Source organism: Geospiza fortis, unplaced genomic scaffold (assembly GCF_000277835.1).
Source record: "Geospiza fortis unplaced genomic scaffold, GeoFor_1.0 scaffold40, whole genome shotgun sequence".
Lineage (NCBI taxonomy): Eukaryota > Metazoa > Chordata > Aves > Passeriformes > Thraupidae > Geospiza > Geospiza fortis.
In genome coordinates, this window is record NW_005054297.1 from 9,552,892 (window position 1) to 9,566,080 (window position 13,189).

General features: G+C 36.6%; 1 protein-coding gene across 1 annotated transcript in view; it reads right to left on the reverse strand.

The window, feature by feature from the left end:
* The window catches only part of SMIM14 (small integral membrane protein 14), a 38,276-nt gene that overhangs the window by 9,861 nt on the left and 15,226 nt on the right, over positions 1-13,189 (reverse strand). The window contains exon 3 of the mRNA XM_005415462.2: positions 1,295-1,343. Within this exon, the coding sequence (XP_005415519.1) occupies positions 1,295-1,343 (49 nt within the window). The remainder of the gene's footprint in view (positions 1-1,294; positions 1,344-13,189) is intronic.

Here is a 13,189-nt window from a genome sequence, read left to right on the forward strand (position 1 = left end):
AAAAAGTCTGCCCTTGGACAGGCGCATTTGGAAGAGGAGGAGTGATGGAAGTCACAGAGAGTGTAACTTACAAAGCCCATAAAGAAAGAGTGAGCCAGCAGCACTGTACAGCACATGTGCACAACACTATCTTTTCCTCAGAGGTTATGTGGGACAGCTCAGTTTCCCCCTTCAGCCCAGCTTGGCACTGAATCTGGGATTGTTTCACACTGGCAGAGCCCAGTGCAAATCTGAGCTGCATGCCCATCTCTAAACAGGTTTTACAGGGGAGTGAAGAGGGAGGAACATGAGGGTCAATGAAGCCATTCACTCTCTCCAAGATGCTGGAAACCTTGCCTGCGCTGCTCCTAGACCTATAAAAGATAAAGGCACCAGCAGCTCTTGCTTACACAAACACTGCTCAGGTGCTTGCTGCTCCCTCAAGGCATTACAGCAGTCCTGATGCAAGCTGAGTGAGTTGACACGCTCAATTGGTAAAGTGATGTAGGAAAAACAGACCCACTTCACTTTTATCTACAAATATTTGACAGCATTCCCTCTAGCTCACGGAAAGTGTCTCAGGGAGTGTCTCAACACCTCAGGGCATGCTTACATTACTGCATAACCTCCACACAGCTATGCTTCACTGTCCATTCTGGTCATGTTTGACTGACCTAGTACTGTTCACTGTTTGGGAGAGGTTTTTTGATGCATTTCACAGCAAATTCCAAGGAAGTGTACACATCAGTCCTCTGCCTCATTAACTACACAGGCGCCAAATCAACAGAGATGCAGTCATGGTGGATGTCAGCTTATGAGTCAGAGCCTCCTCTTCCTCACAGTGGAGCAGAGGGGTCACAGTACAGACAGTTCATCACCCAGTCCCAGCTGTGAACACATGTGTGTCTGTTTGTGTGTGTCTGTGCTCAGTATCTAGTCTTCATTGGTTAGGCTGCTCTGAATCTGAGGAGGACAAATAAAGCATTTTCCAAATTTTCCCCTCTCATTCCCCAAATTATCCTATTTGGAGGCTAACAATAAGATTCAGTAATGCTTGGGGCCTGATTGATGGTTATGCTGGTTTATTGATACCTCTAGGATTCTCATCAATGCTGCTTCTATTGTACAAATGGTCATCACAGGTTCTCAGAAATTACCTCCTCAGCACATCAATTTTATTACTGTAGTATTTGATTTATTGTAATATGTTCCTATAACATTAAATCAACCGCTGCATTTTAAAGAACAGTCAGATTGTTTTTTAATTACTCCTGTTCATTTTACTTCCATGAACCTGATATGAACAGTTACTCACATTCCTGAAGGCATTCTGTGTCTGTGCAGTACGACTGGGATTGTCTCAGCTGAAACAGAGAAAAAGAAAAGCATGACACTTAACAATAAGTCTTGGTCGGCTTTTACTGAAATCAGGATTAAATATATTGTCAGAGTAAAGTTCAAGAATAACTGATCCTTTACTGGATCACACTTGGCTTATGGTTTGTGAAGAATCCCAGGTATGGAGACAGTTTCTGAACACTATTTACATAATACCTTTAAATCACCTGACTATAGTGTGATTGCTTCCAATTCAGCCATTGAATACCTTTCAAAATTCAAGGAAAATTAGTGATATAGGAGCTATTACATACAGATATACTCTCTACACCTGTACATTATAAATCCCAAAATACCTGTTCTTACTATTATCTAGATCAAGTAACATTCAAATACTCTGTGATTACATCACAATAAATGATCAGACTGTGATAATGGTTATGCACAGAGAAGCTGCATTAATATTTCACACTTAAACTTAGTACTTACTATTTTTCCCCCCAAGACTTTTTTTTTTTTTAAGCAGGTTTTAATATGTATTTTATTGTTTTTCTCTTTACTGATGGGCAAAATTTAAAGCATTTTTAGTGACTGTAATGACTATTTGATTTACAGACTAGGTAGGCTTGCCTACTGCAAGAAAAGTCAACACTGGCTAACCTGCAAATCAGTACAGCTATTTTACAGATGACAGAGCCAAAAAAGGAAGACAAATATCACATTCTTTATTCGGATCAGAGGTGTCAAATGGATGGGATTTAATGTGCAGCACTATGAAAATAGATTCTATACTCTGCTTAGGTAAACTACATGGATGATTAGTAAAAGTTTTTAAAAGTACAGAATTGTTACACTGCCTTGGTTAGAAATAACATTTGCTTTTTCACAGGTTTTATGATACAGTTGTGTCACAAATCCCAACACTTTTTGTCACAACAGGTTAATCTGTTTATTACTAGTGTAAATATACAAACATTAAAAAGACGAAAAGAGGGTGCTCTTTATGTAAGAAATACATGAATCATTTCCACAAAACCCATTTCCTCTTGTATTGGCATAATTGATTTAATGTATGTAGTCATATTATGCAAAACACATCAAGGAAACAGACGAAGAACTGAAGAAGGAAGACGTCTGGAAAGTATAAGCTCCTGCTTTTATCATAAAGATTGTCAATGACTGACACATTTGAAAAAGGAAAAAATGTAACTGGACATTGATCTGTCCAGAACTGGACATTAATTCTTTCATTAATATATTAAGATCTACTAGCAAATTTACTAAGACTACAAAGAAGTCTCTTAGGAAGGAATCTGGAAGGCTGGATTTAACCCTTCAGCTATTTCTATAGTTAAAAACAGCATTGAGGGAAATTCAGGGAGAATACTTCTCTTTCTTACTAAAGGAAAAGATCTATCAAACTATGCATATTTCCTGCCTTTCTTATATAAGAAGCTAATTTTATTTTAAAGCTTTGGAAGTAATTTACAAAGAGGAGGTTTTATCTTAGCAATAGTACCCATTTGAAATATTTGAAAGATTTCCAAACTGGGAAAGCTGGATATTTCTATACCCATATTTTATAGAACTCAGCAACATAATTATCATCTGTTTGTATAAGAGTTTAATTCTGAAAGGAGCTTAATTTATAATTCCTACTTAAAACACTGTTTACAGATATTCAACACAGAAGGATGACCAGAATTAAAATGGGCAACAGATACGTGATCAGAAACATTGTACAAGCATCTCGTTATCCCCCTCTGTCCCCAGGATGGCAAGTCCTCATACAGTTTATCTAGTTTTCCTAGACATAGAACACTGCCTGGGGGTGTTCTAGCCACAGTATCAGTTATCTCCCATTCTAAGTGTCACACTCTGTCCAAGTACAACTTTTTAAAAGCTTTAGGATGGGTCTCTGGGCCAGGTAACAAATCTGTTTTTAACAGCTCAGCAAGAGGCTACATATTGTCACTGTGGGATGAAACACAGCAGATCATGAAAAATGGGCAGCAGTAAAAAGAGGTTTTTCTTAATTCACTCAGGTCAACAAGTCCCTTACTGTGTAACTCAATATGAATCTGATTCCTCGTGGTCACTCATTTAGTCAAAAGACAAGAAACTCTTCTGGCACACGTATGAAACGCTTACGTAAATTGAATGGCTGGGAAAGGTAATGCCTTTCCCTGAAAGAAGAATGTTCCTTCTCCCAATTAGCTCTCTTTTGACAAAAACACCTTTTAAGGAATACAGCAACTGTTGAGAAAAACTCAGTGTGCAACATTTCATTGGCAAAGCAATTGAAAACAGAGCAATTATCAGGCACTGGAAATAAATAGTCCTTTGTATTAAGATTTTTCTAATCTGATGTGGAGGGGAAGTTAGGATGAAAGTTTGTGGAATAATGGTAAAAAGCTGAACCAGACTTCACCTGTTCTCAACAAAACCCTCAGAAAGACTTCAAATACACTCAATGTTTTCAGACTGGGAACACTACAGAGCTGATGAGAAAAATTTGAACAGAGAAGTGATTCTTCAAATACATTAACTCCTAGATACTTAAAAACAATATTATTAACAATTATTTTGATTTTATTAATACTTCAGAGATCCTTGTGTGGCTGAAAGTGTGAATTTAGTGAAAGATTAATAGCTGACTGTCTGATCTAACATCTATTAAAGTCAGCAACAGCCTTTTCATCTTTTTCCATATATTCTAAAACAGTCCCTTAAGAACACAAAAATTAATCAAGTGAAACATAAGGGCATATTCAACAAAAGAAGAGAGGGAAAAATGTTACAAAACTAAATATTTATACTATTAATAAAAAGGATTATATCTGAATTTTAACATTGTGTGTGCACTTTGTCATTCAAATATAATAAATGGCTTAGTGCACGAGCCAAACGATGAACTACTTTGTTTTTTATTGTCCAAAATGAAGTAAACACAAATTGTAAATAGCATGAAAGCTAGAAGAGAGCTAAAAAGAATAAAAAAATTACAGTTTTAGTACTGTACAAACTTGAAAAAATAAAAGTTAAAATATTAATTACAAATGTATATTATTTAAAATACAATTGTGAACTTTCATTTCCTCCAAGTACATTTAAAGTCTTGAATTGCCCAAGTTAAAGTAATTTAAACTAATAATCCCTAAACCACAAGAACTCTTGGTCAATAGGAATATTTAGTTTCTGTGAAACCCCTGATAAGTTCCTGGAAGAGGGAGCAGTGGCAGAATCACAGCAAATCAGTGCCCACTTAGTAACATGCTGTGAATCTAAACTCAACACAATACCAAGAAAAAAGAAGAAACCAAGTTACCTCCAGTGGTAAGAGAAAAGGGCTCTTCCTCATTCCTTCCCCATGACACTCAAATTTTGCATTGCAAAAAAAAAAAGGGTACATTTCAAATAGCTCCTAGCTCCAATTTGAAACTGCTCTTCCTTTGTTTTCCTTTTCAAAATATACAGCTTTTAGCCCCAGTTCACACTAACACAAGAGTGTTTAGATCTTGCTCCTTTGAGAGAAGGACAGTTGTAATTGATAGAATATGAAACAGTTTTAATTGACAGAATATTAAACAGTTTTAACATGCCATCTTGTGGATCAACAGCATCCACCCATCGAGCACACCTGAAACTTGTGTCCTGCTACTCCTCTTCCAGCAGATGCCATGTTATGGTAGGAGTCTGCACAGCTTTCAGGAATGAGAGCCTCCACTTTTACAATCCCCAGCTGTGAACAGCCACAGTAAAGGGACACTGCTGTTGGCCTCTGAAAACCCTTTTGGGAAGTCACCATATTAGCTGAAGTTTGTTTTGGTTTTTTTTCATGCGCACACAAACATGCCACTGTGTAGTGAAAACAGGGTGTGAAGTTTCACTGCATTTTAGCTGCTCCACAAAATCACTGCAGTCCAAGTGACATAGTAAGCCCAGTGAAAACAGCTTCATCTAGCTAAACAGAGACCTTGTTTTTCCACCACTGGGACCTCAGCCACTAGGACAATTTCAGTCTTCCTTGAAAGAAGTTAGGCTGCTTTGCATTGCTCATCACAGATACCTGCTGTGGAGAACAAAATGCACACTTTGTCTACCTATATAGTAAATAGTTCTTGCTTCAATTCCTCTGCTTCCTCTTCAGAGGAATTTAGTGAAACTCTTCAGGTGAATTTTCAGAGTTTGCTATGCCAGAGTTCAACAGTCTCAATCTCTGGGGCTGATCCTGCAAACTCTGCTCAGACAATTTTCTTTTTTAATGAAAGTCAATAGCATATACCTGAAAAAAGATTCAGGGTTTCTATCCAGTGTGAACTCTTTTTCTTGAGACTTAAATGTATTATTAAGAGTTAAAAAAATAAAAGGACAGAGCATACAAATATGAGGAAGATACCAATGATCAGACAGCTCACCAGTTTTTTTTCAGGAGAAACAGCAGCATAATCCCTGTCCAAAAGCACTTTCCAACTCCAGAAATGGTGTACTAAAGACGTAATGAAATAAGAACAACAGGACTCATGGCAGAAACAAAGCAGTCTAGTGTGAATGGCAGATGAGGTGAAAATATATTATTAGTATACTCTTTATGTAGGGATAAAATAACTACATTTTAGAATAACTTTTGAGTCCACTCAAAGCAGAAATAAGTCCTCAGAAAAGACACAAATGAAAAATTAGTAAGTTCATGAGACAGGTCAGGGAAAGACCTCCATACAAGAAATTTTGATGGATGGAAGCCCAGAGAAATGTGTGAAAGAAATAGATGAAACAGGTACAAATATAAGAGAGCAAAAATAGATAATGGTGGGAATGAAAAGAATAATTAAGTAGGAAAGCAAACAACTAAATTGATATGGTCACTTATTCCATGAATACAAGTAAATTTAAAATGGAATCAGAAAGACTGTTGATAGAAAATTTTACGTGATAATGAGGGCAAAGTATTGTCCCTTGTGAAAATACTTTTTTGCTATTTAGACCAGCTGGAAGCTCTGCTTTTGCTCTCCAACAATGCCAGAAGATGAGAACACAATGGGATACTCCTGATTGCGATCTCATGCTTCTGGGTAATGAAATCATTGTTTAAGCTTTGTTGGCAGCCACGTCTGTTCTCTCCAAACTACATAAACGATTTAGTAAACAACATGATAAATAAATTGCTCTGGTAGGATATGCCAGCCCTGAATACAAGCCAGGCTGCAAATTGAATTGCAGCATTATCTGTAAGAGTTCAGATTTAAAGATGCAAAAAATGACACCTACATGCATTAGTCTGCTACAAGCTGGCAAAGAGAAATAAGAGGAAAAGAATGGCATACTGATGGAATTTAATTGTCTCTTAAACTAGACTAGCTTCTCTTAGAAGAACAAATGAGGAAAAAGTAAACACTGCCTTCCCCACTTCTTCATTTTCTATGAGTATATGCAGAATTAGAATAAATTATTGTTCATACAAGGACAGAATAACCGTATGAAATAAAAATATAGAGGCATACAAATATGGTCCTGTGAGGTGGCAAGTAATTTTCTCTCCAATTGCAAGTGAGAGAGAAGGATGGTTGCTACATTTCAAAATAATATTCCTAGATTACAAATCAACTTTTAAGACCCAGAATCATCACCCAGTAATGACAGAAATAGAACATTAACTTTCATATTGAAAAGCATGACATTTTATGGAGGAAGCTGCATCAGAAGTCCCAGGGACCATTGCAATCTGGAGCCCTGATCTGGACATGAACACATTCTTCTCTTCATTTTTTCATTTGTTCTGGGATTGCTGTTTCACCTTGGTGTCATATAGATCTTCCTTTTTCACACTTCCCTCACTTCCCTATAACTGCCTGACTTACTGGTACTTCATTTTATAATTTTGCTGACGTATGATATCAATGACATCCTCCTTTTACTGAATGCAAAGCAGAATGAATTAGCAGTGAAAAGAAGATAAAACAGTGATGATCAGGACCATTACAAGGAGCTCACAGCATCTCTGACTATGTGAAATACTAGACAACAAATACACGAGCTAGAATATTAAACAGAGGCATCTGAAAATGTACACAAGCAACATACATATCTCCCCAGAGGACATTTGCAAACTTACATCTAAAATGTAAAAACAAAATGCATATAGGCTTTTTCACCAAACAGTTGAGTATCTTCTCCAAAATTATGCATATTAGCAAAAGAAAAGTGTACTCCCACACAGACAGCCTTGAGGAAAAGGCTTAGAACTCAAAGTTCCAAAAGATACAAACTACAGTTTGCTCTAAGTGTTGATTACATGAGGCCTAAGAAAAAAGCATAATTTTCTCCTTTTTCCTCAAAAGAGATGGCTGTAACACATCTCTGGTTATCGGAGTTCAGCCATTCATAGTACAGGTTAGATCTATTAATTATTTCTGGAATATCAAGCTGAAAGAATTTTCAGCGCATGATTTTTTATACTTCTTGCAATAAACTATGCATACCTTGAGATGATCATGAGGAGTGACTGAGATTTTCCCTTTTTCTTTTTTCCAAATATATATTGGTTAAGAAGGAGCACTTTCAAGCATACTACAAAGCCCAGGAATGGGAAATGTAAAGAATGACAGACATATTCAGAAAGTCCTGATTCCTAACCCCTTAGAGACTCAAGTGGATACCACTTTTCACAGCTTTTTTCTTTTCTAATATGTCTAGAAAATAGTCTCCATTTACACTGTTTGAAGTAGAATTAGATTCTAGGTTATGACATGCACTGGCAGTACATGAATTCTGTAATACAGTTTTTGGCCTTAGCCTGTGCAACACCAGTACCTTGAGCACTCAGTGAAAGACAGGAAAATGGAAGATGGTGGAGTAAGACCACTCAGGTCCAGTCTTACCGTCTGTCACTCCAACCCCGTGTCTTATTCTTTTGGGCTGGTGTCTAAGCAGGTGCATGAAGGCTTTTCCCCTGCACCTCTGAAGAATGACAGCTCCTCTGTCCCAATGAACAACCTAAAGTTCAGCTGTTGGGAAAGGTCCCCCTTGAATCAGCTTCAATGCAGAGGACAAAAGGGGCAAGTGAGAGCAAAATGCAGTTTCCTGCTCTTGGGATGTTTGGCTAAAACTATAGACTAGAAGAAGTAGCACCTGCTATATAAAAAAATAGAAGACAAACACTATGGAACATGTGTAAGAAGTCTCCAGGGCAACCTTCATATTTAAAGGGCATTTTAAATTATAAAAGTGTATTTGTTATAGCTCTGGTGTTCTTTCAGTAAAAAACCCCATCAGTATTTAAGTTGGGCTTAGCTGTGCTAACATCTTGAGAGCTTTTCAACCATTTGCAGCACATATCTATTTTAGTCATCTGTGTTTATTTTGTGCTGTTTACATGAAGTCTCCTTTAGCTGAGACTTGTGGCTGGATACTATCTCAGACTATGCCAGTTTGAAAATGTAAGACTCTAAAATGGCCTGGTCAAGAGAATTATGCAGAAACTTGATTGACAAAAGAGTTTTTGAACCAATTATGTTCAAATAGTTTGAGAATTTGCAACTTTTGCTAAAAAAATCTAGTGACAAATCAAAATACAAGAGAGATTAAAATAAGGATTTGCTCTGTATCCCTTGAAGTTTTGATATAGCAACATAACTAAGTTAAGACCATCACTTTGCAATTAGCTACTGAAGGACAAAACACAAAGTTGTAACTCCCACAGTAGTTTTTAAGTAGAACTGTTGGCAGTTTATCAAAATGGGTCCTTTTACATTAGAGAATTAGGAATATTTTGGGTTAAAAAACATACCACTCATTTTTGCAAAAATGAGTATTAGAGAATTCTGAAGTCAGTTTTTGTAAATCAAATAATACTGTACCAGAAGGAGACAGAAAAAGGATGTTTACTTGACACAAAGCCACGTGTGTTACTAGCTTGCTTGGACATTTCTGGCCACTCTAAGCAGTCATAAGCAGGTTTCAGTCTTCATGGAAGATGCTCTATGTATGATTATTGCTTACCACCACATAAACTGTGTTTTCAGTCTAGTTTTCAAACTTGAACTGACCCTTGAGCCAAGATCAGCCACACCTACTCAGAGAGCATCAATAGCCAGAGAAGTAACATAAGAGAATCAGATTTTTGTATTACAAAGTAAGTGAAAAAAGGGGAAATAAAAAGGTTTAAATACAACATCATTCTCATCTAGGGATCTGCTGTCTTTTGCCAAAACCAAGACAGGAACCATTTCCTCTGGGTACACAGAATGTCCTTCATTGTGATTCTTTCAAACAGCCATTCCCCTTGTCTGACAGATTCCCCCCAATAAAACAACTTGCTGTCATTTGTTCTTCCTTATTCTTGAACTGTGGCTCTTTCTGTCAAAATAAATTTTGCAGGGGGAGGAGTCTGAACTGGAGATAAAGTCATGCAAGCTAACAAACCTGTCATTGTCTTTTGACAATTCTTGCGCATCTGCTGAGGCTGGAACATCTTGTGATATTTTTCTTCTATGCTTACTTCCTCTTATGGAAGTTCCCAATTAACTGTGATATCCATAGAGTAAATAGTGAACCCAACATACAAAAGCCAAATTGTTATTACACAACACCAGCAAATCATAACAGATGGTTCCATGGGTATTACATACTAGAAATTATATTTTTGAAGTCACAGCCAAAAATTTTAGATTTTTAGTGTTTGCTAGGAATATTTGGAGATCAAAATATCTGCTTATTAATTACAATGGCCATACTACAGAAACTTACACGTGTGAAATGTTCATATTTTGACACCAAGGAGAACCCTGAAAAATTCACTTCAGTTCACTTCAGGAAAATGACAGAACATTCAGCATAAAATAATTCAGTGCCACTTAAGCATGTATATATATATTGTAAGAACTTTGTGTATGAACAATATCTCCGAGTTAATCTGATAAGCAGCAAAATATCTTTTAAAATATTATGCATATTAGAGATACACAGTTCACTGACTATAAAATCTTCATGCTATTATGAATTAAGAAGGAAAAAACCCAACAAAACAAAGCCCTGCTTAGTCAAGGAAAATGAAAGACAGATAAATAACCAAGCCACATAACTAAGTAAGAGGTGGACTTTTTAACAGCTTTCTTATTTGTAATTTTCTGTGGTGTTGCTAACAACAGAGAGCAAGAAGAGTTTAAATGACAAAAGCTTTTCTTTTTTCATTGTATAAGCATTAATTGTACTATGAGATGAACTGAAGTCTGCATTTCAAAGAGAGATTTAAACTATATGCTATATAAAACCTCCAAAGTAATGTATTCAACCACAAATTAAACTCTGAATGCCACATACATTTCAAGAGTGTAGAAGTAAATACACCAATTAAACTAGAAGCTAAAATTATCATATTGGAAATTAAAACAAGAACTTCAGGTTCTAGAGGCAGACTTCTTGACCTCCTGATTTTGGAATAGCAGTGTCATTCAACTCTCCTGTACAGTTAATTCTAACAGAAATCCTGTGTATTTGAATAAGCTAAGTCTACACATAATAGTCATGACTGAATATACTATAACTTCTTTATTAGCAGGAGCCTTAATTCTTATCAATGTTGGTTTAGATAGGTATAAACAAATTAGTCGGTGAAAATTAGTTTACTTAAACAGAAGTTTAAAGCATCTACAATCAGTCATGGGGGTTTTGCACAATGTCATTACTGGACTGAAAGACCCTAAATGTAACATTTTCACACTTGGGTATCTTGTATGATTTCATTATAATTCTGTTAAATTTGATTCTGTTAAATCTCATCTCTGAACTTCAGCATTTACAATGCTCAGTCTGGAGACAATTGTAAACACCTTATTATACAATTTGCTCCAAAATCCTGCCAAGTACTGCCAGCTTTAACACCACTCAAACGTACTCTGGTGTGTTTTGGATTTAAAATAATCAACAATTAAATACATATAGGGAACCATTCTGGGTACACAGCATGTTTGGATATCTTTTTCTCATCTAGAGTCTGAACAGATCACTTAGCTTTGTTTATCAAAATGATTGTGAAGTTAGGGTTTTGAGGACCCAACTTTTAGAGGTAGTGTGCACCCAGTCTTCATTGAGACTTGTGGGGTTCAGCAATTTTGAGAACCAACGACCACATGTTCTTTTTAGCACAAATAGTAAAACTCCTGTTTGCTTATGTCGTGTAAGACTGAGTGACAAAACAGCAGCTTAGAAGGCAAATTCTTACTGAAGCATAAAAGTTACAGATGCAAAAATGCCTTAGCAAGTCTCCTGCTGAGATCATAGCACAGGTTACTTGAGGATAGTCTGGCTGCTGACTGAGACTTCTGAGACTTTACTTTTCTAGATTCTGCTAAATTATCCTAGCAAGTGATTTCGTCTTATAAATATTTAGGAGCATCTGCTTTGCTTTTTAGAGAGATGAAATCTGGAATTTCCCTTTACTCACAGTTCCAAGTGCTAATTGGTATGATCTTTTTGGAGGGTGGATACTGAGCAATAAACTCCATTCTTGCAACTACACAGAACACTGTTAGACTGCTCTTGGTGACTGCCCAAGAGCCTGCACCTATTATGTGCTCTGTTCACATTCATAACACAGGAACTAGCGCTCCTCCAAATGATCCATTTTTACCCACCTCACACTGAGGTTACAAAACCTCACACACATTTGTGGCATTTCTTCTAACTTTGGACAAACTCACATTGTTAATAACTAGAATCCTCCAGCCACAACAAACAGATCTGGCTGACCAGTGTCATTGCCTGTCAGTATCTTCTAGCAAAAAACCAAAAATATTTAAAAATGCTGAATTTTTTAATTCAGGGGGTGAAAATTCTGAACCGTGCTAGTTTAGATTTGCATCTGACAAGCCTGAGGAAAAAGGGCAGCAAACATGAACCCTCCTTTCTTCCTCCCAACTTTTGAACTTGGTTCTCGGGTTCCTTTCTCACGACTTCAGCCTGTGTTCAGAGGCCTCAAGGTTCAGAATCAACACAACTGGGGGATATAGCACAAACATCATGTTGAGGACAAAAAGAAAATCCTTCTTGGGAAAGAACATAGAAGATTTTGAAATTGTGCCTCTAACTGGGAATCATTAGCTAGGATGGCTAGGCCTGATGTAAAGGCTCCACAGAAAGGACAACTATTCTCTACAGAAGCCTCAATATTCTGCACCTATGTGTCAGCAGCACCTTTCCAAAACACTGTCAAGAAACCTCTTGAAGAAGGGCCTGATCCTAGAGAGAATCTTCTTCACACGTAACTGCCTTGAACAGTTGATGTACTCAGTAACTTAAAATTATATTAATTTAGGCCCTAAGAAAGAAAATGTAACAAAAACAAATATATGAAAATCAACAAGGGGAAGTACATCACATGAAGTTGATGTATACTGTAATCTTAAAAATAATTTACCAAATTAGGGTTGTAATCAAATTCACCCAACTGCTCACAGCTCATAATTGTTAATGTTATTTTAAAAGTATATATATTTTTACTTAGGAAAAAAAAAAGGAAGCACTTTGTAGCTTATTTTTCAATAGACATTGAACTAAGTTCAATACAGAAACAAAGAAACTCAGCTATTTTACAGGTTACAGTTAGAGCAATGTACATAACTTGCTCAAAGTTGCTCAACCTATCAATGTCATGTCAAGAAACAGAACTCAAAACACAGACTCACTTCTCAACCTCATAAGTTTTAAGAGAGCAGTTTAAAAAATTTAGACATCATTATCTTGCCATATGAGTATGTGCAACTTCATACGTGTGGAACTACCTTGACCACAAAGACTTTGCTGGGTAGTTTCCTTGGTTTTATGCAGACTGAAAAAAAGGCATACAAAAGAAACATTTCAAGAGGAACAGTGTCAA